This window comes from Micrasema longulum, unplaced genomic scaffold, assembly GCF_059751315.1.
Source record: "Micrasema longulum isolate JH-2025_06_02 unplaced genomic scaffold, ASM5975131v1 h1tg000511l, whole genome shotgun sequence".
Classification (NCBI taxonomy): Eukaryota; Metazoa; Arthropoda; class Insecta; order Trichoptera; family Brachycentridae; genus Micrasema; species Micrasema longulum.
The window spans coordinates 611,474-633,774 of NW_028277708.1; the positions used below are offsets into that span (position 1 = coordinate 611,474).

The 22,301-nt window shown below is 31.2% G+C and overlaps 1 protein-coding gene across 1 annotated transcript in view; it reads left to right on the forward strand.

The window, feature by feature from the left end:
- LOC148280909 (opsin-3-like) overlaps positions 1-21,850 on the forward strand; it is a 54,307-nt gene extending 32,457 nt beyond the window's left edge. The window contains exons 6-8 of the mRNA XM_088227557.1: positions 10,539-10,732; positions 19,884-19,985; positions 21,364-21,850. Coding sequence (XP_088083683.1) covers positions 10,539-10,732; positions 19,884-19,985; positions 21,364-21,475 — 408 coding nt within the window. The 3' untranslated portion in view covers positions 21,476-21,850. The remainder of the gene's footprint in view (positions 1-10,538; positions 10,733-19,883; positions 19,986-21,363) is intronic.
- Positions 21,851-22,301: the final 451 nt, after the last annotated feature.

The following is a 22,301-nucleotide window of genomic DNA, read 5'->3' on the forward strand; positions in this document are numbered from 1 at the left end:
TGCTTACCGTGCAAGTGGTCTCGGCTTTGATTCCCGACATGGGTCACATGAAATATTTATTTAAAAATAAGTTTTTACACTAGAATATTTCATAGTCCTGGACTGGTAGATAGATTGGTATCTGAAGCGTAAGACTGATCATCTTACCTTCATGTAACAAAACTGATCAAGATGTGCTGTGATTGGTGTACCACTTCAGTGTGTAAAGTGGCCACTTAAACCAGCCATTGACAGGTCATAAGCCCTGTAGATGCCTAGACTTCCATATTACCTTCTTCTTTCTTTATCTCTGTTGTAATATGTTTATATAAACAGCTCCCCAGGGAGTTGATTCCAGTCCTTGTCTACGAAAATTTTGACGAACTCAAAATATTGTTGATAAATTACCTGGTCCATGAAGAAGTATACAAATTGAAAAAATAACATTTCTAGGCGTTGCCTAGTATGTGGGTGAAATAATTCAATTAGATGAATCTCACCCGCATAAATAAAGGTTTCAGCTCTGTAGCTTCACAAACATCAACAGATGAAAGAATTGAAGGAATATAGATGTTCAAATATAGGCAGAATGGTGAATGTTACACAGTGTGTAAAGTGGCCACTTAAACCAGCCATTGACAGGTCATAAGCCCTGTAGATGCCTAGACATCCATATTACCTTCTCTTAAATGTTCTTTATCTCTGTTGTAATATGTTAATTAATTTCTTCGTTTCATTAATTAATTAAAGGTGAAATACTTAATAAAGCAGCCCGCTGTTTAAAGCGGTTATTGTGGTTCATTCGTTCATAGTAGGGGTCATCTTAATTTTCTTACCCAAGAAATTCTATTGAGTGAAACTGTTGCCAGAACGGTTTCTAGCGATAACCACAACTAAATTCGGGTTTTCATTAGTGACGTAATGAATACTTGAAAACTATTAAGTTATTCAGAATGATTTTCACTTTTCGGACAAATTCTAAATAGTTCACGATATTTAACAATTAATGTCAAGACGAAAATAACTATTCAGAAGTCTCTCAATATTAGCTTCTGTTTGATCAAGTTCATTTTCAAAACGTAAAATATTTATTTGAACCTTAGAATAATAATGCGCTACTGCTGTAGAGACGCCCTTTTGATCTGTTACATAGATCTAAAGCTGTGCAAACTTTTGGTTTGGTTTTTAGTTCAACAAAATACATGTAACGAATGTTTTCGTCACTGCGCTTGAAATTCTCGACCTAAGCGCCAGCGGCCCATTGTTTTGATGTAAACTATAGCTCAATTCATGATTGAAATGTGCTAAAATTATTATATCCTTTGGCTCTAAATATATTTTTTACATTATTTTTTTTTTTACAATATACAAAGGAGGTAAAACAGAGTACACAAAAAATAAAGGATAATTATATAGCAATGAAATACATATTAACAGTAAAAATACTACACAAAAAATCCCACAAAGGCGTGGCCTGTTTGTGGGTATACAAAAAATGTTTATTGCTCTTATAATAAATAGACAGGTTAAATATTTTTTTATTATTAAAAAAGAGAAATGAAAACATGCTGTAAAAGATTCTAAGGTATTTTTCAAATTTTTATAGTAACTGAAAAAGAAAATAAAACATAAAAAAAACATAAAAATAATAAGAGCCAAAATATATCATAGAAAAGAGGAGTTCATATCTTTAGTTTGAATCCAGGATAGTGCGTGTTTTTTAAACGAAGGAAAATTTTGAAAGTTAATCAATTAAATATTATCATTAAAAAAATAATTTGAAAAATTCTGTGCTAGCCTCGTTTTACAATGTGGTATTCCTAACACACGATTCCTTCTTTGATTTTATCTATTTGAATTACTTGTAAATACATTTTGGTTCTTAAATATATATTTTAAACGTTGAAAACAATATATTTGTCTTATGTCTAAAATTTTAGCTTCTTGGAACAATTGGAAAGAGGGAAAAGTTAAAGATAAATTTAAAAAAACTTTCTAATGGTTTAATATGGTTGTTATAAACTCTTCCCCATCTAATTATTCCATAGGAAAGTGATGACTGTACAAGTGCATAATATACCATTTTTATAGTATTTAACTGAGCGTAAATACTTTTGAAATACCGTTTGAACACATAAGTTAAATATCTCAGTTTATTAACAATTATTTCAAGATGATTAGTCCATTTAAGTTAAAAGTCAATGATTACTCCCAGGTATTTTATGCACTTTTTAGACTTCATATTTTCTCAGTTATTACACAGGTCAAGATTACAATTACAATTACATAATGGGAAGAAGAAGGGGGAGATGATTTTGAGATATAAAATGGAATAAACAGTGTTTTATTACAACTAAGCGAGAGAAGACTTCGATCTAATCACTCCTTGATAATAGTTATACATATATAAAGGCTTTTTTGAAAGTATTATTCCACTTTATACAATTATTGCAGTATTATCTGCATAAAAAACTAGTTTACCAGGGACAGCTATATTACAAAGATCATTAATATATATCAGATGTTTAAACATTGGCAAAATGATGAATGTTACACAGTGTGTAGAGTACCTACTTAAACCAGCCAATGACATGTCATAAGCCCTGTAAATGCCTAGACATTCATATTCCTTCTTTAAAATATTCTCCATCTCTATTGTAATTTGTTAATCGTAATGATTCCCTAGGGGGTAAAATCCAGTATTTTGTCTACAAACACTTGGACAAACTCAAAATATTGTAATTAAATATTTGGGTTAAAAAAAATTGTCATAATCATTTCCGTCCGCAGTGGTGCATAGGGCACTGTATTGGTACTTTAAATGCAGCGTATTTCGATTAATTTTGTAACATGAAAATTTATTTTTAATTTATGTACTTTTTAAAAGTTTTGTAATTGTAATTTTGAAATTACTCCACGTGTTACGTCACAAGTTCTTAGCTTCCGTAAACTGGAAATCTTTTACAACACTCTATCATTGGTTGATTTGGAAGAACTAATGACGTCATTTAAAGTTGTTCGTTTTTATTAAAATCATTTTTAATATTTTATTCACATATTTTCAAGAAATTTTGCCGTACAATTTCAATTCCCACGCTTTTTAACCACTAATAATAAAGTATTTTTATATCCAATTTGCCGTATCACTGAACTTCCTCAGCGTCTGAAAGTAAAATAGAATTTTCCGCTTAAAAATGTGTATGAAAATTTGATGAATCTCTGTCGCGTCGGTTACCTTCAGTTGATCAAATGAGGGTATTATTGGAAGCAAACTTAGGAATCTCCACAGAATCGTGAGATTTCTAATTGAACATAGTTATGCAGAAAGCAGTCAGCCATAGAAAAGTGAAACTGATATAATAGCACTTTTGTCAAAATAGTGAATATACAAATCTGCACAACAGTAAGAATGTTTTTGACTTTAACAAATGATAAACAATGAAAACATTGTTTTTTTTTTACAAGAATCTAATTATGTGCTTGACCGGTTTTAATGATTTGTAAAGAACCGTAAGATTTTTCTAGTGCTGTGGGTGTTTTCTGCAAATAGAAAAATTCCATTTTTGTAATCCACACCATTTTCATAAGGTAATTAAATACATTTTTTGTGTCAAAGCGGTCTGGCCTGTATTAAGCAGAACATTGAATTGACCTTACTGCACCCGATAACATCAATATCTTTTTTTTTTTCAAAATTGTGGACTGGCTGCTTTCTACATAACTACGTTCAATTATGCTCCACAAACTCAATGGAAAATGCTAAGTTTGCGGTGTCAAGTAGTTTAATTGAATCTTGTTTTAGCGAGATTAAGAGACGATTTTGAATTGCGCTATTATTTAGGTACGTAGGTTGTTATGTGTACTTTATTTTGGCACCAATAACTAATTTTCCGTTTTTGGTGGAGATTTTTAAGTTTGCTTCTAATACCCTCGTATGAAAAAAAAAGTTTTTTATTTTCTTTTTTTCATATAAATAAATCAATTTTACTTTATATACAGGTGAAGAGAACTTTGTTAACTTTCTATTGTAAATGAGCCCCGGGCTGAGATTTGGGAAGTTTCCTTTACCATGACGTTATAGTTTCTCCCGGTTGATTACGAAGATACACCACCGACCCTCTACCTTCAAGTTTTGGATAGGTACATCCATATGTACCATGAGGACACGAGCGCCACGGTATACATATCTACGCGCTTAAATGATATGCCTTCATTGTGAAGGCATATTTGAAGATAAATTCTCCTGAGCGATCACGAACATACACTGCCGACCCTTTATCTTAAAATTTTGAGGCATGTTCATCGATATGTACCGTGGGCTCTATTAACCTAAGTTATTTTTGCCTTAATTACAATTTATCAAAAATTTCAATCGTCTGAGGTGGCCACTTTTTTTCTTAAAAGCCTATTAAAAACATGAAAAAAAATAAGTCAATTTTCAAGGTCAAATTGATTCTGACATAACTGTCAGTTTTGAAACCGAGCGGCTAAATGCAAAGGTAATGCAGCTAGATTAAGAGATAATGTAGCTAGATGCGGATATATTAACATACAGCAGCATCTAGTAATTTTTTTTACTTTTGATATTTGGTCATAATAATGCCACTCCGGAAAACAAATATAATTATGAAAAATCAAACTTAAAGTCACGATAATTATCAAGTGTCATTTAAAAATCATGTTCAAACAAGGACCTTTTGCTTGAATGGTTTTTTTTATTGTTTTTTAAAATTAAGAATGTTTTTGAAGAGACTGCTTTTATCATAAGACACCTATTTTAAATATGAAAGAGAAATACTTAAATTTCAAGTAAGCATTGAACGCAGAGTAAAGTTTCCGCTCTTACCTATTAGTTGAATTCGATCATATGACATATTAGATGACGTAATGACAACACATAAAAACAGGTTGACAGATCATACCGAGATAGTAGGAAAGTTAAATATACCGCCTCGGTATGTACCGATGAAGATAGTGTTTGTAATTGCGGCTCAGAAATCTACTAACGTGTTATTAAATCTCTTTATTTGCTTATGTAAGAGTGAAAGGTTGCCCAACATTTTGTTATTTCACTAATATTTTTACTTCAGAAAAATTACTATTGGCTGAGATTATTTGATGCGTGTTTTGAAACTATTTGGGGAATTGTTGGTCCCTCTTCATCTATTTCTTGATGTTGATATGTCTTCTTTTATTAGACTCAAGTTAATTACTCATGATCTCCTCTTCTTACTTCATCAATTGAGTGTAATAATTATTAATTGATGATTTCTTTCTGAAACCAAAAACATTCTTCCAACATCGTGGAATAGTTTTATTTTAAAGTAATACTTTTTTAACGTATCATTTGCTTCGAAAAATAAATTTTATCTCATCGTTTTCTTTTCTGCATCTAATTGTGCATAAGACGCTTCATCGATATACCAACTGGAGTGTATCTTGATAATTTTTTTAAAATGATAGTAAGACGATCAGTCTTATGATTCAGATGGCCAGTCAAGGGACTATGAAATGTTTAAGTGTAAAATCATCTCAATAAATAATTTTATCATGTGAACCGGGTCGGGAATCAAATTTGTGATCTATTGCGTGGTAGGAAAATACGCTGATCATAGATCACGAGGTGAATTTTTAATCTGTTATCAATTAATTTTTTTTTTTTAATGTTCACAAGAAGTTTTTAAACTTACAAATTCTTCATCATAACATTTTTTTATAATACTTAAATAGTTGCAAAAATTACACATTTACGTTTGACAAACAAACCATCATACTATTTCCCTGTTGAGGATAGAACGTCAAATCACTCTGTCTTTGCAAACAGGCCTCGCTACATTCATAAATTTTCTCATGCATGCTCGCCGATTGTTCCGACTTTTGAAATGTTCGTCTTTAAGCATTTGCTGGATTTGGTCATGCCATGTCTTTTTCGATCTTACTCGTTTTCTATATCCATCAACATTTTTAGCCCTTCTTTCGCCATCTAGTCATTCTGCATATCCAAACTAACACCGAACTCATTTATTTATTTGTAGAATCATTTATACTTATTTCAGCCTTATATAATGCACGGATCTTAACATTAGTGCCCTATCTTGCAAGTATGTAGTTTTTTTCCTGGGAGATCGTATTTTGACAGCATCCAGCCTACTTTTATCCTTATATTTCTAATTCCGAACTTGCTTCCATACCTAAGGCTCGACACCTGGACTCCATTGTAACCAGCTAATTTTACCTCCTTCGGCCAACTCATCTAGCAAGGTTAATTTATTTAATTTATTTATACAATGGAACATATTAAAATAAAAATTATAACGTATCCCTTACTCCATAAGGCCAAGAGCCCTGTGTTGAGTTGGAATAAAATATAATGGAAAGTGGAAGCATGCATATTACTCGTAAAAAAAATACAAAAATAACAATTGTTAGATAAACATCAATTATAATCAACAACTGGACAACAAAAAAATATTTTAGTTCACCGTTTACATTGTTCCTGGCATTTGTCTCGTGAAATCATAAATTAAAAATACATGCGTCTTTTTTACAAAAATTTGTAATATCTTTTTTTTTTATTGATATTCACTTGTATAAACAAATTATAATATAAATGGAGAACATTTTAGAGAAGTAAATATGGTAGTTTAGGGATTTTCAGGGCTTATTACCTGTCATTGGCTGGTTTAAGTAGCCACTTTACATACTGTGTAAAATTCACCTTGTTGCCAAAATTTGAACATCCATATATCTTTAATTCTTCCATCTGTTGAATTGAGTGAAGTTAAAGGGTTTGGGTTGTGGTCCCGTTGCTAGTGTCTCAGACTCACGGATCAAAGGTCCGTGGTTCGAATCCCACTTTACCCCAACTTAATTCCCATTTTCTAATAGTGAGTTATATACAACTCGTTGAAAATGGCCCTCAAAATTAAATATTTGCGTAAATTATAAGAACGCAAATATTAAAAAAAATAATAATAAAAAAAAAAAACAGAGCTAAACCTGTAAGACTGTTGTTGTAAAAAGATTCACCTGATCGAACTATTTCTCATACTTAGCAACGCCTAAAAAAAAAATCTAATTTTTAAACTTCTCAGACTAATTTATCACAATTTTTTGAGTTTGTCCCAATATTCGTAACCAAAATACTGGATTTAACTCCTAAGGGAGTCCATTAATTAGTATGTAAAGTGGCCACTTAAACCAGAAAATGACAGGTCAAAAGCCTTCCATATTCCCTCCTCTAAAATGTTCTCCATCTCTGTTGGAGATGATTTTTACAGATTTGAGTTAAATATGGCACGTTGTAGGTATTTAGAGTATGCGCCCGTGTGTCTTATCAAAATATTGTGTTGTACGCCCAATCATTGGCAAAACATATTTAAAATTTTGCGCAAAGCTGAAGAAACGCAAGCAGTCAGTATGATATGGAAAAGAAAGATTCAAAGTTCGCGCCTAATTTTAAGAAAAAGGTATAGTCAGTCGCTAATCTCAACAGTGCGTGTTGAAAAATGCATATTCCTGTAATTCTGATCGTGAGTTACACATTATCTGTGACTCGACTGAAGGGCAAAATAAAAACTTTACCATATTCAAATTCTGCTTTTAATATCGTTTTTATTGTCCAGGCACTTGACAAAAACTAACTCTGAACCGAGATTTTTTTTTGGAATGTCATTTATTTTAAAATTACATTAATTTTGAAAGTTTCTTCCGCGTATAAAGCATACTAGAACGTTTTTTTCCCCTAAAATGTGGTTTATTTTTATATTAATCTGCATGATGCTTTCGTTTGCTGATCATTTTAACGACTATTTATTTAGTCATTCAAAAATGTTAATTAATTACAAGCATTTAAAAACTTAGCACTTCATTCATCGATATTGTTTAAAACCGTTTTAAAACTAAAAAATAACTTTTCTCGAAATATTGGTTTCATGACTACGCATGTTTCTTCCGCCTACCCTTCACATGTTATTCTTAATGACTCCCTAGGGGGTGAAATCCAATATTTTGTCTACAGACATTTTGACAAAACCATAATATTGTAATTTTCTCCCATGTTTATTTTCAAATTATCATCCGATTTTTTTTTTATACATTTATGAAACTGTAACGTATATTTGTAAATTACGATAGTATTAGTACAACATTTATTTTCGTATCTGCAAATACATATATAAGTTTGACATGAATTTCTCATTATGATATTTTCCAGACAGCTCGAGATCGTTTTTTGACAGTAATGTTCAAATCTTGTGAGATTTTCTTAGCGCGAAATATCAACCATCAAACAAATTCTCTGAATTTCGGAATAATGTTTTTTTCTTTATTTCAAATATCAATAAATTTATGTTTTATGTACTCGTAAGTACGTTCCATAATCGGGGTTGAAGAGACATGTTTTGTTTGTTTTATTGCCATAAATTATCACACCGATTGAAAATTTATTTTTTGTGTATGATTTCTCTTTGCGCCTCTTATTACTTATTTGAAATAAAAAATGTTTTTTAAAGAAATGATTCGCTAAACTTATATTAAGGAGGTTTACCAGTAGATGGAAAAGAGGGGGTATGGGAGGGAATTATTAAAAATACACCACAACACCCAGACCAATTGAGAAAAAATAATATTGTTTTTTTTTATTATTCTTTCTTAGATTAAACAGATAAACACGGAGACATCGTAAACATAACGAGTGTTTATAAGGATCTAAATTTGTAACAAGAGAACATTTTTAAGAAGGCAATATGGAAGTCTAGGCATTTACAGGGCTTGTTTGATTATGTCCAAATTGTTGCAGACTGGTTGGATTTCCTCCCTAGGGAGTTGTTCATATTTAAATTTATTTCAACAGAGAGGGAAAAATTTTTGAGAAGGAAATATGGAAGAGATGTATGGGCAGAGGCATAGGGCAGAATGGTGAATGTTACACAGTGTGTAAAGTGGCCACTTAAACCAGTCAATGACAGGTCATAAGCCCTGTGAATGCCTAGACTTCCATATTTCCTTCTCAAAATTTTTTCCCTTTCTGTTGAAATAAATTTAAATTTACAGGGCTCATGAACTTTCATTGGCTGGTTTAAGTGGCCACTTAACACACTGTGTAACATTCACCATTCTGCCTATGTTTCTCAAACATGTTTTCTCTGTGCGTTACAACAATTTTAGATCTGAATAACTCTCTAGGGAGGAAATCCAGCCTGTCAATAGATAGACATTTGGACATACTGAAAACATTATTGAGCGTCCATTTACCTTACAACCTCTTCACCTTACCATGAAATAACATATACTTCTTTTAATGGTATAAAAAATCTATCAACAAAATAAAACTCTTTTCAGAAAAAGATAAGAGTGAAAAGATTATTTTAAATGCGTTATTTAAGTTAAAAATGTAAACAATTGACCCTTCTTCACGATGTTTTCTTCAGGGAAATCTCTTGCTGGTCATTGAAAAATAAGTATAACCAAACCAAATAATAACAAGAATAATAATCAATCTTTTAAAAAAAAAATATTAATTGAATTTATTGCTTTTTTAATATTTATTTTACTAACCGTGGAAATGAATTACATCATCATTTCTCAATCCCTACCATTTACGGATCTGGTTCTATATTCTTCATTCACCCGCACATGTCACAAAAATATTTACAAAAACATGTTTAACAAATTACAACAGGGATGGAGAATACCTTAAGTAAGGGAATGTGGATGTCAAGGCATTTACAGGGCTTATGACCTGTCTTTGGCTGGTTTAAGTGGCCACTTTACACACTGTGTAACATTCACCATTTTGCCTATGTTTGAACATCCATATTTCTTCAATTCTTCTATTTGTTGATTTTAGTGAAGTTAAAGAGCTGAAACCTTTATTGTTGTGAAGAGATTCATCCATCCAGTGTTTTGTCTACGAACATTTAGACAAACTCAAATATTGTATAAAACACGTTTATTAACATATTACAACAGAGATGAAGAACGTTTTAGAGAAGTTAATATAGAAGTCTAGGCATCTACGGGGCTTATGACCTGTCATTGGCTGGTTTAAGTGGCCACTTTACACACTATGTAGCATTCACTATTCAGCCCATATTTGACTTTACTCCTTCAACTCTTTCATCTGTTGATGTTTGCGAAAGTAAAGAGCTGAAACCTTCTCTAAAATTATCCTTATCCCTGTTGTAATTTGTTTATATGAACAGCCCCCCAGGGAGTTGAATCCAGTCCTTGTGTACAAAAATTTGGAGAAACTTAAAATATTGTTGAAAAACATTTTTATTTTAAAATTCAAACCTACTGTTATTTTTTTATCATAAATTTGATATCCATACATTAGTATAGGTACAAGTATTGTATACAATAACGACATGCTATATTTATATAAACTGTGTCATATCATTATATTGTATAGTATCGTAGAGTTATTGTCCTTACTCAAAGCTTAAGAAGTTTTCAAAGTTTTTTGAAATCATGTAGGTATAGCAATCATAAGTTTATTAAATAAAAAAATACTATTTTAACACGTTTTTATCAATATTTATGATTATTGATTTCAGGTTCACGCCCATGAGAAGATGCTGAAAGACCAGGCCAAGAAGATGAACGTAAAGTCGTTGGTTGCCAACCAAGACTCAGCCAACAAGAGCGTTGAGATAAGGATTGCTAAAGTGGCCTTTACAATCTTCTTCCTTTTCATATGTGCCTGGACTCCTTACGCTATCGTCGCCATGGTTGGCGCTTTTGGCGATAGGTAAGAACTCATAACTATGTAGATAGCAATTTTTTGAGTTTGTCCAAATATTTGTGGACAAAAGCTTAAAGTGACTAAAGATAGAGTATGGGATATAAAAAGCGGTTTTGAGAATGGAAGAGGATGTATGGATTGAATATTTGCTCTGCGAAATATGATCGTGGAGTTGAGACCTGTATCATAATAAATGTAAAAAAAATCGTTAGCTAATAAATTAATATGAATAGAGATATGGTAAGTATAAGCAATGAGATAAAATAATTGTTTAAAAGTCTCTTGAGTGAGAGCATGATTCAATGATAATTCTATGTAGGTAGTCTTTGTTTTATTTTACACCAGAGATAAGTATCAGATTATGTTTAATTGTCTTATCTTTGTATTTAAAATGGTAGTTTTGTTTTATTTGAACTAATGAGAGCTTTCGTATTAATTTTAATCTTTTGAACTGGTAAAACGATATGTTTATCTTATACACGTCAACTATTTTCTGAAACTAAATAAGTTATTTTAATTGAAATGGCAATATGATAGTCTAGATATTTACAGGGTATATGATTTGTCATTAGCTAGTTTGAATTATCACTTAATACACGATGTTACATTCGTCTTTTAATGAACATCCGTTTTTTTATTCCACCACCTGATGATTTTTATGCAGTAATATAATTTAAATATTTCCTGAAGTAGGTAAGAATCTTGATAAAGATATTTTCTTAATGTTTGTCCTTCTTCTTGGACCAGTTTTTACCTTCAAAATATTTAGAATGTATCCAAATCTTTGTAGAAAGGACTAAGTTTAATCACGTGGATAGTTTACCCAATTGATTTAAAACTAGGATATTGAAACAGTTACGGAAAATGGGACCTATAAAAAAAACTGGGAGTACGGATAGGAATAACAGGCCCCACATTCAACAATACGAAGGCTGTCTGGAGATTGGATATCAATTCAGTAAAAAACAAATTCTACCTATATAATGCCTGCATAACACCTGTTCTCCTCTACGGATGCAAATCGTGGTACCTCACTTGGGCCTAAAACAGAAAAATACATCGTTTTGAGAATAGATGTCTTAGAAGAATCTTGGGCGTGCGGTGGACGACTTTCAAGTGGAGGCAATACGGTTGTCTTGGTCATATACTGCGGATGGCTCCTGAGAGCCTCAACTAGGCTTGTCTACTTTACATGGCATCAGGTTCTCGACATCCTGGACGTTCGCTGCTGACTGTTCATCGGCAACACATGTCAGAACTACGGGACGCAAACTTGACGGGAAGATGCACATGTACTTGCAGCCGACTAAGACGCCTGGAGGACCTTTGTGGACACCATATGTTATTTTTTGAATATTTTTTTAACATTTTTAAAAATTATTTACTTATATTTAGACCCCTGTATTTAGAAGCATTACGTGTCATGTACAAGGCTAAGGTACTCGAAAAAATCGTTTTTATTTGTCTTGAAAATGAGATCACTGATTTTGGTTTATTACCTTTATGAGTCCAATCATCATTGTTGCAAAGTTTAGGAACAATGGCGCTTGATAACTACTTTTAACGACAGTGTGGATATCTGTTAAGGATATTTCATCTTTCTTGCATTCTGTTTCAAGATTACGGCGTTGTCAACTGAAACATGGCCTCTGAAATAACAAATGTTAAATATTCTTTAAAAAAATATCATCGCATGGACAATTGTCATTATTCCTTAATTTAAACTTATATAGGTAACTTCTTATAGCTCCGTGTCCGGTAAAAATTTGGGTCGTTGCGAAAGTACTTTGGGGATGACGACGGAAGTTTAATGCATCAGCCAGCGTAGGGAAAAGCATTTTAGTGATTTTACCAGTAGAAGAAGCGCGGTAATAATCTCCTCAGCGCGGCTAAGTATTTTGTTTTATACAGCGTTTAGCAAAACTAGGGGAAAATTCTGAGAAAAAAGGTACCGGTTTTTTACAAGTTGCGGCTCTTGCTCGTTCATCTGCTCTCTCATTTTCTACGATACCAGCATCTCCTCTTATCCAGCATTTTTGAATAATCATCCCTCTGATTTTTAAGTGCTTAATTGTACTCTACATCTATCTACAATAATTTATTTATTTACCGACCGAGTATCAATAATAGCTTTAACGCCCAAACGTCTATCTGATAATATTTAAGCAGTAACCCATCTCTCTGGTGATTTTTTTAATAACTTTTCGAGAGCTTTAGGTATTGCGAGTAATCCAGCCTAAAAAACTTAGCAGAAATTGTCTAATTTAAATGTTCTGCCTGGTAATTCTTTATCACTCTCAAAAGGAACGAATGACGCTCCCACTTTGCTGTCGAGCAGGCTACCATCCGTAAAGATTCTTATTTCATTGGGAGCATAAGGAAGTATATCTTTGTCAAGTAAAATAATTCTTTCGGGAATTTTTTCACACAGGTGAGGTTAATTGAAATAGTTTGCAGTTCCTTGATACACCATATTATGTTCCAACTGGGGATCGGACATGGAATAATGATGGTAATGATATTGCAATAGAGATACAGAAAAAAATCCAGAAAGGATACCTGGTGTTAAAACGTTTTTTATCTCATTGACCGATTTAAGCATTCAGTTTGTATATTGAGAAACTTTCACCATTTTGTCTTTGTTTAAAAATCCATATTTTTTTCATTATTATTTATAGAGATTTGATAGAAAGGGTTATTTTGATGGGCTGTTATAAATGATAGAAATATGATAACAGCTCCAGTTTGTCAGATCAAACTTGGTTCTCCTGGTCTTCTTATAAATAATGCACTGACAAATGGCTGATGGAAAGATGATAACAGCTCTAGTTTGCCAGATCAAACTTGGTTTTCCTGGTCTTCTTATAAATAATATAATAACAAATAGCTGATGGAAAGATGATGACAGCTCTAATTTGCCAGATCAGACTTGGTTCTCCTAGTCTACTTATAAATAATCAACTGACATACCCATCACCGTTACAATTGGGAAAATAAGATTGATGGTGACGGACAAATTGCCCATATTGACTGAGGTGCACAGACAGTGATTAGGAAATGTAAACAACAAATACCACGAATCTTTTGCCAACAGAAAAATGTTTTTTGCAATGCGCGGATATAAAAAGAGGCCACAAGACCTCTAAGATTGATTAAATTTAGTGGAGAGGGCTTTTAATGTTGATTTTTGTAAAGCTAATAGTTGGAACTTTTATTGATCATTTTATTCAGATAATTAAATAAAATAGCACATTAAATTTTAATGTATGTTTGCTAAGTATTAAACGTTTGAATTGTCAATAATGAGAATCGTGAAACTGGGTTGTGGTTCTGTGGCTAGAATCGCAGACTCACGGGCAAAGAATCCTGGCAACTCAAAACAATCTTTAAAATAAAAAACTTAAGATATTTAATGAGTTGCCCAAAGAGATTAAGGATCCTGGGTCTATCGCATCGTTTTGTGGGATGACGACGGTTTTTAAAAAAATAACCATTCATGTAGGTAGATAGAGTGTCATCGAAAAGCGTCTGGATTTTATAACAACGTTTTGTTTTTGAAATTATTTTTGTCAATGTATATATTGTTTATTAGTTGACGTATAGGTAGATGTTCAAATTTTATTTCTACAACTATGTAAGGTTGTTCTACAATATTGCAGAGGTCTAAGTTCAAACCCCAATCTACCACAACTTGATTCCCATTTTTCAATACTGAATTATTAACTAGGCCTCCAAAATTAAAACATTTTGATAAATCAGGAGAACAGATATAGTTATTTAACTTCGAATTTTTTTTTTCAAATCCATGTACACTGCGTTTTTTTAAGAATGCTGTGGTGATTATAACGAAACCTATGAAAATAAATGAAAAAAATTGTTGGAAACAACTCTTGTTTTCTAAGCCTTGGCATCTAAGTGTGAATAGAAAATAATCCAGAACTGTAACTCTGTGTCATTTTTAGTAGGCCATTTTATACAAAATGTGGGCTTTAGGGGTTGTTGGCAAGTGTTATTAAAAATTAACTTTCACTAAGAGCCTCTTAAAACCTTTTACATCTTCCGTTTTATTAATGTATTTTTTGGTCTTTATATATCTCTCTATTTGTTTCACGAATTTTCATTAAAACTGCTTATCGATCCAATTTTATCATAAATAAGGATAATGAAAAAACATTCCACTGGTTATTTGATCATTTAAGGAAATCAGTATCAACTTTTCAGTATCAACTTTTCAGTGGCAGGAATTTCAATCATTAATTAATTAACGGTTTTATTTGCATCCATTAGTACAAAAATACAAACACTAAAGAAGTGATTTCAAAATCCAGTCAAAAGAAGCAGAATGAGATCACTGACTTCACAAAACGTTACGAAGTCAAATATTTACATTATAAAATATGGCCCTCGTCGCCGTAGCCATGATATTTATCTCCCGCGCGTTTTTATTCCCGATGAAACTAGAAAAAGAAAAATACTTTTTCCAAGCCTAGGTTTAATTTGTTTTGTAATTAAGGAGGCACAAAAAAAATATTGTGATGCAAAAAAAAATTGAAACGAAATTTTTTTCTACATTTTTTTTAAAATTCGTTTTTCAAAAAAGCTCTAAAATTTGTGATTTTGTAATTTCACCATCATGTCTCAAACAAATCAACATCAATAATCATTTTGACAAAACTATTATTAAAACTAATTGGTTAACTTAAGCCTATCTCGAAGGTTCTGAATATGTCTATTTACAAATTAAAGCATTACGAAAACAAAATGAAAGGTGGGAACAATTTAAAATTATGCAAAATAAGTACTCGGCAGAACTAAAACATACAAAAAAAACAATGTTTTCTTAACAAAATAGAGGAAGAAAAGGGAGATCCAACAAAAATGTGTAAAACACTAAAATCAGTAGATATAAATGACAATTGACAATGTACAATTTCCGGGAACCAACATAAATACTTATCTAGTCAACTACTTTCACGAATATTCTGTGTAGAGTATTAATGAAATTCACAATAGTATAGAAAAAGTAGATGAAGAAATAATACATACCAGAGACAACAATTAAGAATTTTTCTTGAAAAAAATTACTGACAATGACCTAAAAGTAATTTTTAAAAACAAAAGATCGAAACCAAGCTCAGATGGATTTATTTTAAAATATTAAGATATGCCATGCCAGTAATTGGTAAATACTTCATTTATGTAGTAAATCGATCTTAAAAACAGGGACAGTACCGCAGTCATGGAAAACATCAATAGTTTTCCCAATCCCAAAAATCAAGAATAATCAAAAAAGCCGAGGAATTCTCACCTATCAACACGCTTCCAAAATATAAACAACTGATGGAATTTATTGTAAAAAATCGACTCGTTAAATTTCTGGACAAAAATAATATAAATATTAAAGATCAATCTGGATTCAGAAACAATCATTCGTGTGAAACAGCTCATTGTACAGTAATTGGGGACTGAAAAAAAGAAATCGACCAAAATAAATATGTCCATATTAGCGGTTTTTTTACATTAAAAGGAGCATTTGAGACTATTTATACGAGTTGAAAAAGAATACTAGAAACATTACGATTTATTGGAATAAGATGCCTTCAAGGCTACTTAAATAACAAATTTCAAATGACGAAAGTAAAAAATATTATTTTAGATCCAATAGAAAATAGTTAAGGAGTACCTCAAGGCTCAGTGCTAGGGCCCATATTGTTTATCATATTTATTTATTTATTTATTCATATTTTTGCTTGCAAACTATAATTAATATGAAAAATAATGTGACCTCACTGGGGTTTCCCGTGCCGAGGACACTTAACAATATACTTTTTTGAAATTACATTTGAGAATAAACTAAGAAGACTAATTAGATTTAGTTTAGTTATAGATTTTAATTGAACAATACTCAAAATCCCTTTGTCCGAAAGTGGTATTAGTTTGTATTTGTTTCAATTGTCTATGTGTTGAGGATCTAGTGATTTTATTATTTGTATGTGATGTATTGTGTATATACATAAATGACATCGGTGAATCTCTAAAATATTATGAAATCCAACTTTTTGCAGATTTATTTTTATTTTTTATTTATTTTTTATTTTTATTTATTTGTAAAACCAAACAAATAACAAATAAGCCAATTACAGGTTTTCACAAGTAGCATCACAGTCAGTTAAAAAAGATTCTCGACCATAAAATGAATAGTAGTTAAATGTAAACTTAAAAGAAAAGAAGAAAATACTACGAGTTATTTCGAAAGCAAACGCCGCACGTTATTAAGATTATTTTCAAATAAATCTATTTTAAATGATTTATTTATTACATTAAAATTATTAAAAGTTCGCCATAAATATGAATTTTGCCTATAATTAGATGAAAGAGGTATGTGAAGAAGAGGGTTATTTCTTAAAACTTTGGAAGGAACATTGATAGAAAGTTTGCAAAGTAGTTCAGGACAGTCAATTGAACCAGAGGCAATTTTAAGTAAATAAATTATATCCGCTATTTCACGACGTTTTTGCAGAGGCAGTAGGTGATGTTTTTTTACATATATGAATATACTGGTCAGATTTAAACTCAAGTTTCAACCGGAAACACATGAACTTTACGAATTTTTTTTGAATATTTTCAATGCGTGATATCTGCACATTGTACATAGGATTCCATATTTGTGATGCATATTCTAAGTTGCTTCGCACTAATGTACAGTAAAGGATTTTAAGTGTCTTTGCCATAGTGAACGACGTAGAGCTACGCATAACAAAGCCAAGCGCACGCGATGACTTTTTTATGATGCTGTCAACATGGGCGTCAAAAAGTAATTTACTATCATGGAAGACACCTAGATCCTTTACACATAATGAGCGTTGGATGTTTTGACCCTTAAGCACATAGTTAGTACGTAAAAATTTTACTTTGCGACTAAATGTAATAACTGAACACTTAGAAGGATTAAGGTCCAAGCAGTTGGAGTTGCAGTAATCCTCTAGACGGTCGAGATCTGACTGCAGATCAAAGACGTCAGCTGGGGTCTTGATTGTTGCAAAAATTTTCATGTCGTCAGCAAAACAAAGCAAACGCGAAGAGGTAAAGCATTTATCAATGTCGTTAACAAAAATTACGAAGAGCAAAGGTCCCAGAAGAGACCCTTGAGGCACCCCGCTGGGGACCCGTACCCAACTAGAAATAAAATTATTGACCACTACTGCTTGCGACCTGTTGTCTATATAAGATGAAAACCATCTGAAGAGGTCACCTCTAATACCGATTTTAGTTATTTTTTTTAATAGTAATTTGTGATCGATTCGGTCGAAGCATTTACTGTAATCAGTGTAAATAACGTCTACTTGATGACCACCGTCCATTGAATCAGTAAGGTAATCATTAAGTAAGATTAAATTTGAAACAGTAGATCTCCCTTTTAGAAAGCCATGTTGAGATGGACTCAGTGAGTTTTTAATGGCGGAATATAGTTGGTTATAGATTATTCTTTCAAATACTTTAGACACTATACACAGTTTAGAAATTGGTCTATAATTGGCAATATCGGTTTTAGGCCCTTTCTTGTGGACTGGTGTTATAAAAGCGGATTTCCAAATATGTGGGATTGTGCATTCTTTGAGAGATCTTTTGAATAGCAAAGTGATTGGTACACATATAGTACTAGCAGAATTTATGAGAAAACATGCGAGAAGGTGATCAGGTCCAGATGATTTTGATGTATCTAGCTTTAAGAGTAGATTTTTTACATAGTCTGTGGTAATCACTATGGAATTAATATCTGAGGTATACACATGAGACGAGGTAGATGAGAGATAAGTGGAATTTCTCGATTGGATACTAGCTGGATTTAGAAAAGTGGAGTGAAAATATTCAGAAAATGCGTTGCAAATTTCAATACCAGTGTTTACTCGCATATTACCTAATACAAGACTATTAGGAATACAGATGATGCACTAGTTTAAATATCAGGAGATAATTATTATACAGTGATAAACAAAATATATAAACATATAAAGGGAGAAAAAATAAACCCCGGGGATAGAAAATTAATATTGATAATTTTAATATAAATTCTGCGGATGAAACAAAGTATCTCGGAGTTTACATGGATAGGTATTTGAATTTCGAAACAAATTCTTAATATGTAATAAAAAAATTCAAAAAAAATTTCATTAATGGGAAGATTTTGAAATGTAATAGATATAAAGAGTGGTGTTCTTATCTATAAAACAATCATATGTTCAAATATATATTATTGTTCTTCCATTATTTTTTATGTAATGAAGGAGAAATTAAAAATATACGAATTCTTCAAAATAAGGCGATGAGGATAATACCAAAAAAAAATATCTATTGTTATATAGAAAGAATGCTCAAAAAAATTGGCTTGCTCACAGTAAAGCAGCAAATGAAATATAATGTGGAACTTTTTATACATTAAATAATTAAGGAGATGAACAAAATATAAACAATAATAAAATTTAACCAACAATGTCATACATATGAATCAAGGGATATAAAAAAGATAAGATAACAAAGATGAGAAAAACAGAATCTCAAAACTCATTGTACAAGGGATGAAAGCTGTACAATGAGTTACTTGTAGAAATAAAGGAGATAAAAATATCGAGATATTTCAAATTAATTTTTAAAAATATGTTTTTTAGAAATTTTTGTAAAAAAAATGTAATGCTGTTAAAAGTTTATTTTAGTTCTTAAGACGTTATGAACTGACTTATTAAAGCATAAATACATAAAAAATATGGATATTTTTGTCAAAATGGAGTGGAATTTTCTTCCAAAAAATGTGTCTTGTGAACCACACATATTACTATCACTTATTTTCTATTAATCAATATTTACACTTTTGCAAATTATTTTTTCGTTTTCGTATTAAACCAAATATTTACGACTTACGACAGAGCTCAAAAAAAACATTCTGCGTACACATAGGTACTTCCCACCTAAAATATTTCCCCACTTTATAACTTTTGAATCTCGTTTATTACTCGTGTCAACAAACTGCTACAATTAATATAATTTAATACTCTGTTTTATATGTTTACCGATCTTTTGATCCGGGTGTTTATTTACAAGCTCTGTAAGCTAGTTATTATCATCATATTTTCGATTCATGTTTGTTTTCTTAACATTTCAGATCGATGCTGACTCCGATCACTACGATGCTACCAGCTTTGTGCGCCAAGACAGTTTCTTGTATTGACCCCTGGATTTACGCCATTAATCACCCGAGATACCGGTTAGTATTTCATTTTAAATCGTTGAGTAAACAAATAAACAGTCCTATGAATAAATTGAATGTATGTATTTCAACCTAATCGCTTGAGTTTTTATACAGTGGCCTTATTATGTTTCTAATTCGTTTCGTAAATTTATTCGTACCGTATGAGAGAGAACGAGAGTAAAATACGATTTTGATTGTGTTAGAGTGAGATAGACATATGATAAACGAACGAGCTTACGAAAGAAAATTGTGACAGAATAAGCCTCTTATCAAACTTCTTTACCAATGCGCTTCAAAAAAAAGCAAAAATGTGTTAACTTTTTGTAAAACATTTATGTTTAAAATTGTATTATATAATGGCATATGCCAATGACATTTTTTTCCTTAACTGCTCATAATACTCTCGTGCGTCGTGGAAAAACGATGCATGAAGATTTGTTTATTAATTCTTTTTTTTTTTTACATTATAAACTATGATAATAATAACAAAATAATGTGACCTCACTGGGATGCCGAGGATACTTAACAATATACTTTTATTTTTATATTTACATGTGAGAATATACAAAGAAGAATTAATATTCAGAGAGAAATAAGAAAATATTCAGACAGACATTATTTTAAACACTGCGTATTTATGTTTATATTTAATTTATGTATACATATTTTATTTATATTGTTAAACGCACAATAAAAAACAATGTGTTTTAGTTGCTTACATTATCCATGCCTATTCCTTAGATATAGTGATACCCAAAATATCTCTCAACGCCTCTCTTTCTGCGGCCAACTCCCGTTTATCTTCCCAAGTCAGGTCTGCATTCATATGTGAATTGCCGACAATCTGTCAGCTATTATGACAAAGAAAAAAAAGTTATTTACGTTCACAAAATTATTAAAATATTTTAACCGATTTAAGGTTGAAATTTACGAAGGGAAGAGTATATTCATGCTAACCGTTTTTGAGACAAGTGTAAAAAAAAGTAAATATTAATTTTTAATAAATTAATGTTTCTATTTAACTTGCTCAAATACAATTAATTAATGTATTCAAAAATCATTAATTAGTCTTTTTCACTAGTTTAACCCGTTTTAAAGGAGAGCAGCATAGAGTTCAAAATGTTATAAACATTGCTAGCGTATCACTCAAAAAAGTTATTATTTTCTTTACTTATTTGTTTCGGCAAAATTTCGTTTTATTTTAAAATACTTTTTGGTATCGATTAATATAATTTTATAAAGACTCATAATAAACAGTTTGACAGAGAAATAATCTTTGCACCCATGACCAAATGTTGTGTTATACGTCATAGGGGAGAATATTAATTAAAGATCCTTTTCGAATTGATAAATTGAATGATTTTGACATTGCGATTGTTATTTAAATTTCTAGTCAAGAGCTCGAGAAACGAGTACCATGGTTGGGAGTTCGAGAACCGGATGTAGATACTGTATCTACCAATACCGGAAGTACATCAGCGCCTACAAATACAGTTGAAACCTAATTTTTTTGAATTCATAACCCATCGGAAAAACACTAATAAAAAAAGGACAAGGAAAGGATTGATACATAATATTTTTAGCCTGTATATTATTATAACCAGGTGGATTAAGTTAAAAAGTAAGTAAAAAAAGGAACGAAAAATAATAAATCATTTTTCTACTAAAATAATTGTTTATATTATCATTTTTTTCATTATTTTTGATGGATTTTATTCGACTCGGCAATGGAAATGGTTTATGATTGTTCAATTAGTAAGTACTCGTATTTTAACATTATCATAAATAAATTTACCCTTTAGATGTAAAATATATTATTTTGATTGTACAAATATTATATGGTAATAAAAACCACGGATCATTTTGAGCAAATTCAACAAGACCTGTTTTTTATTATTTTCTCCATTAATTATGCCCGTCAATCAAATGGTATTAAGGATAATGAATGTAAATAGAAGCCCTTATTACAGAGCAGTTCATTAATAAATACCCTTAGTCACAATTGGAATGTATTTACTAGTAAGTTAATGAACTTAATAATGTATTATAACGAGCTACATTGATTTCAAAGTCATCAGCAAATAGAGGTTTTGTATATTTTATTATTATTTAGACGTTTTTTACGATAAATTATTTTTTGGTTGCTTAAGTTATGGCCGTGTCCTAGTTCAATACAGTTCTGGGGTGCAATTATGAATCTTCTCTATCCCCTAGAGAGTGGTTAATTTGAGGATATTTATTTTTTCCATGCAAATAATTTTTGCTTCACACTGACGATCAAACGTCAAAAAATATGAACACGTGAAATCGAACATGATGATTTTCATTTAG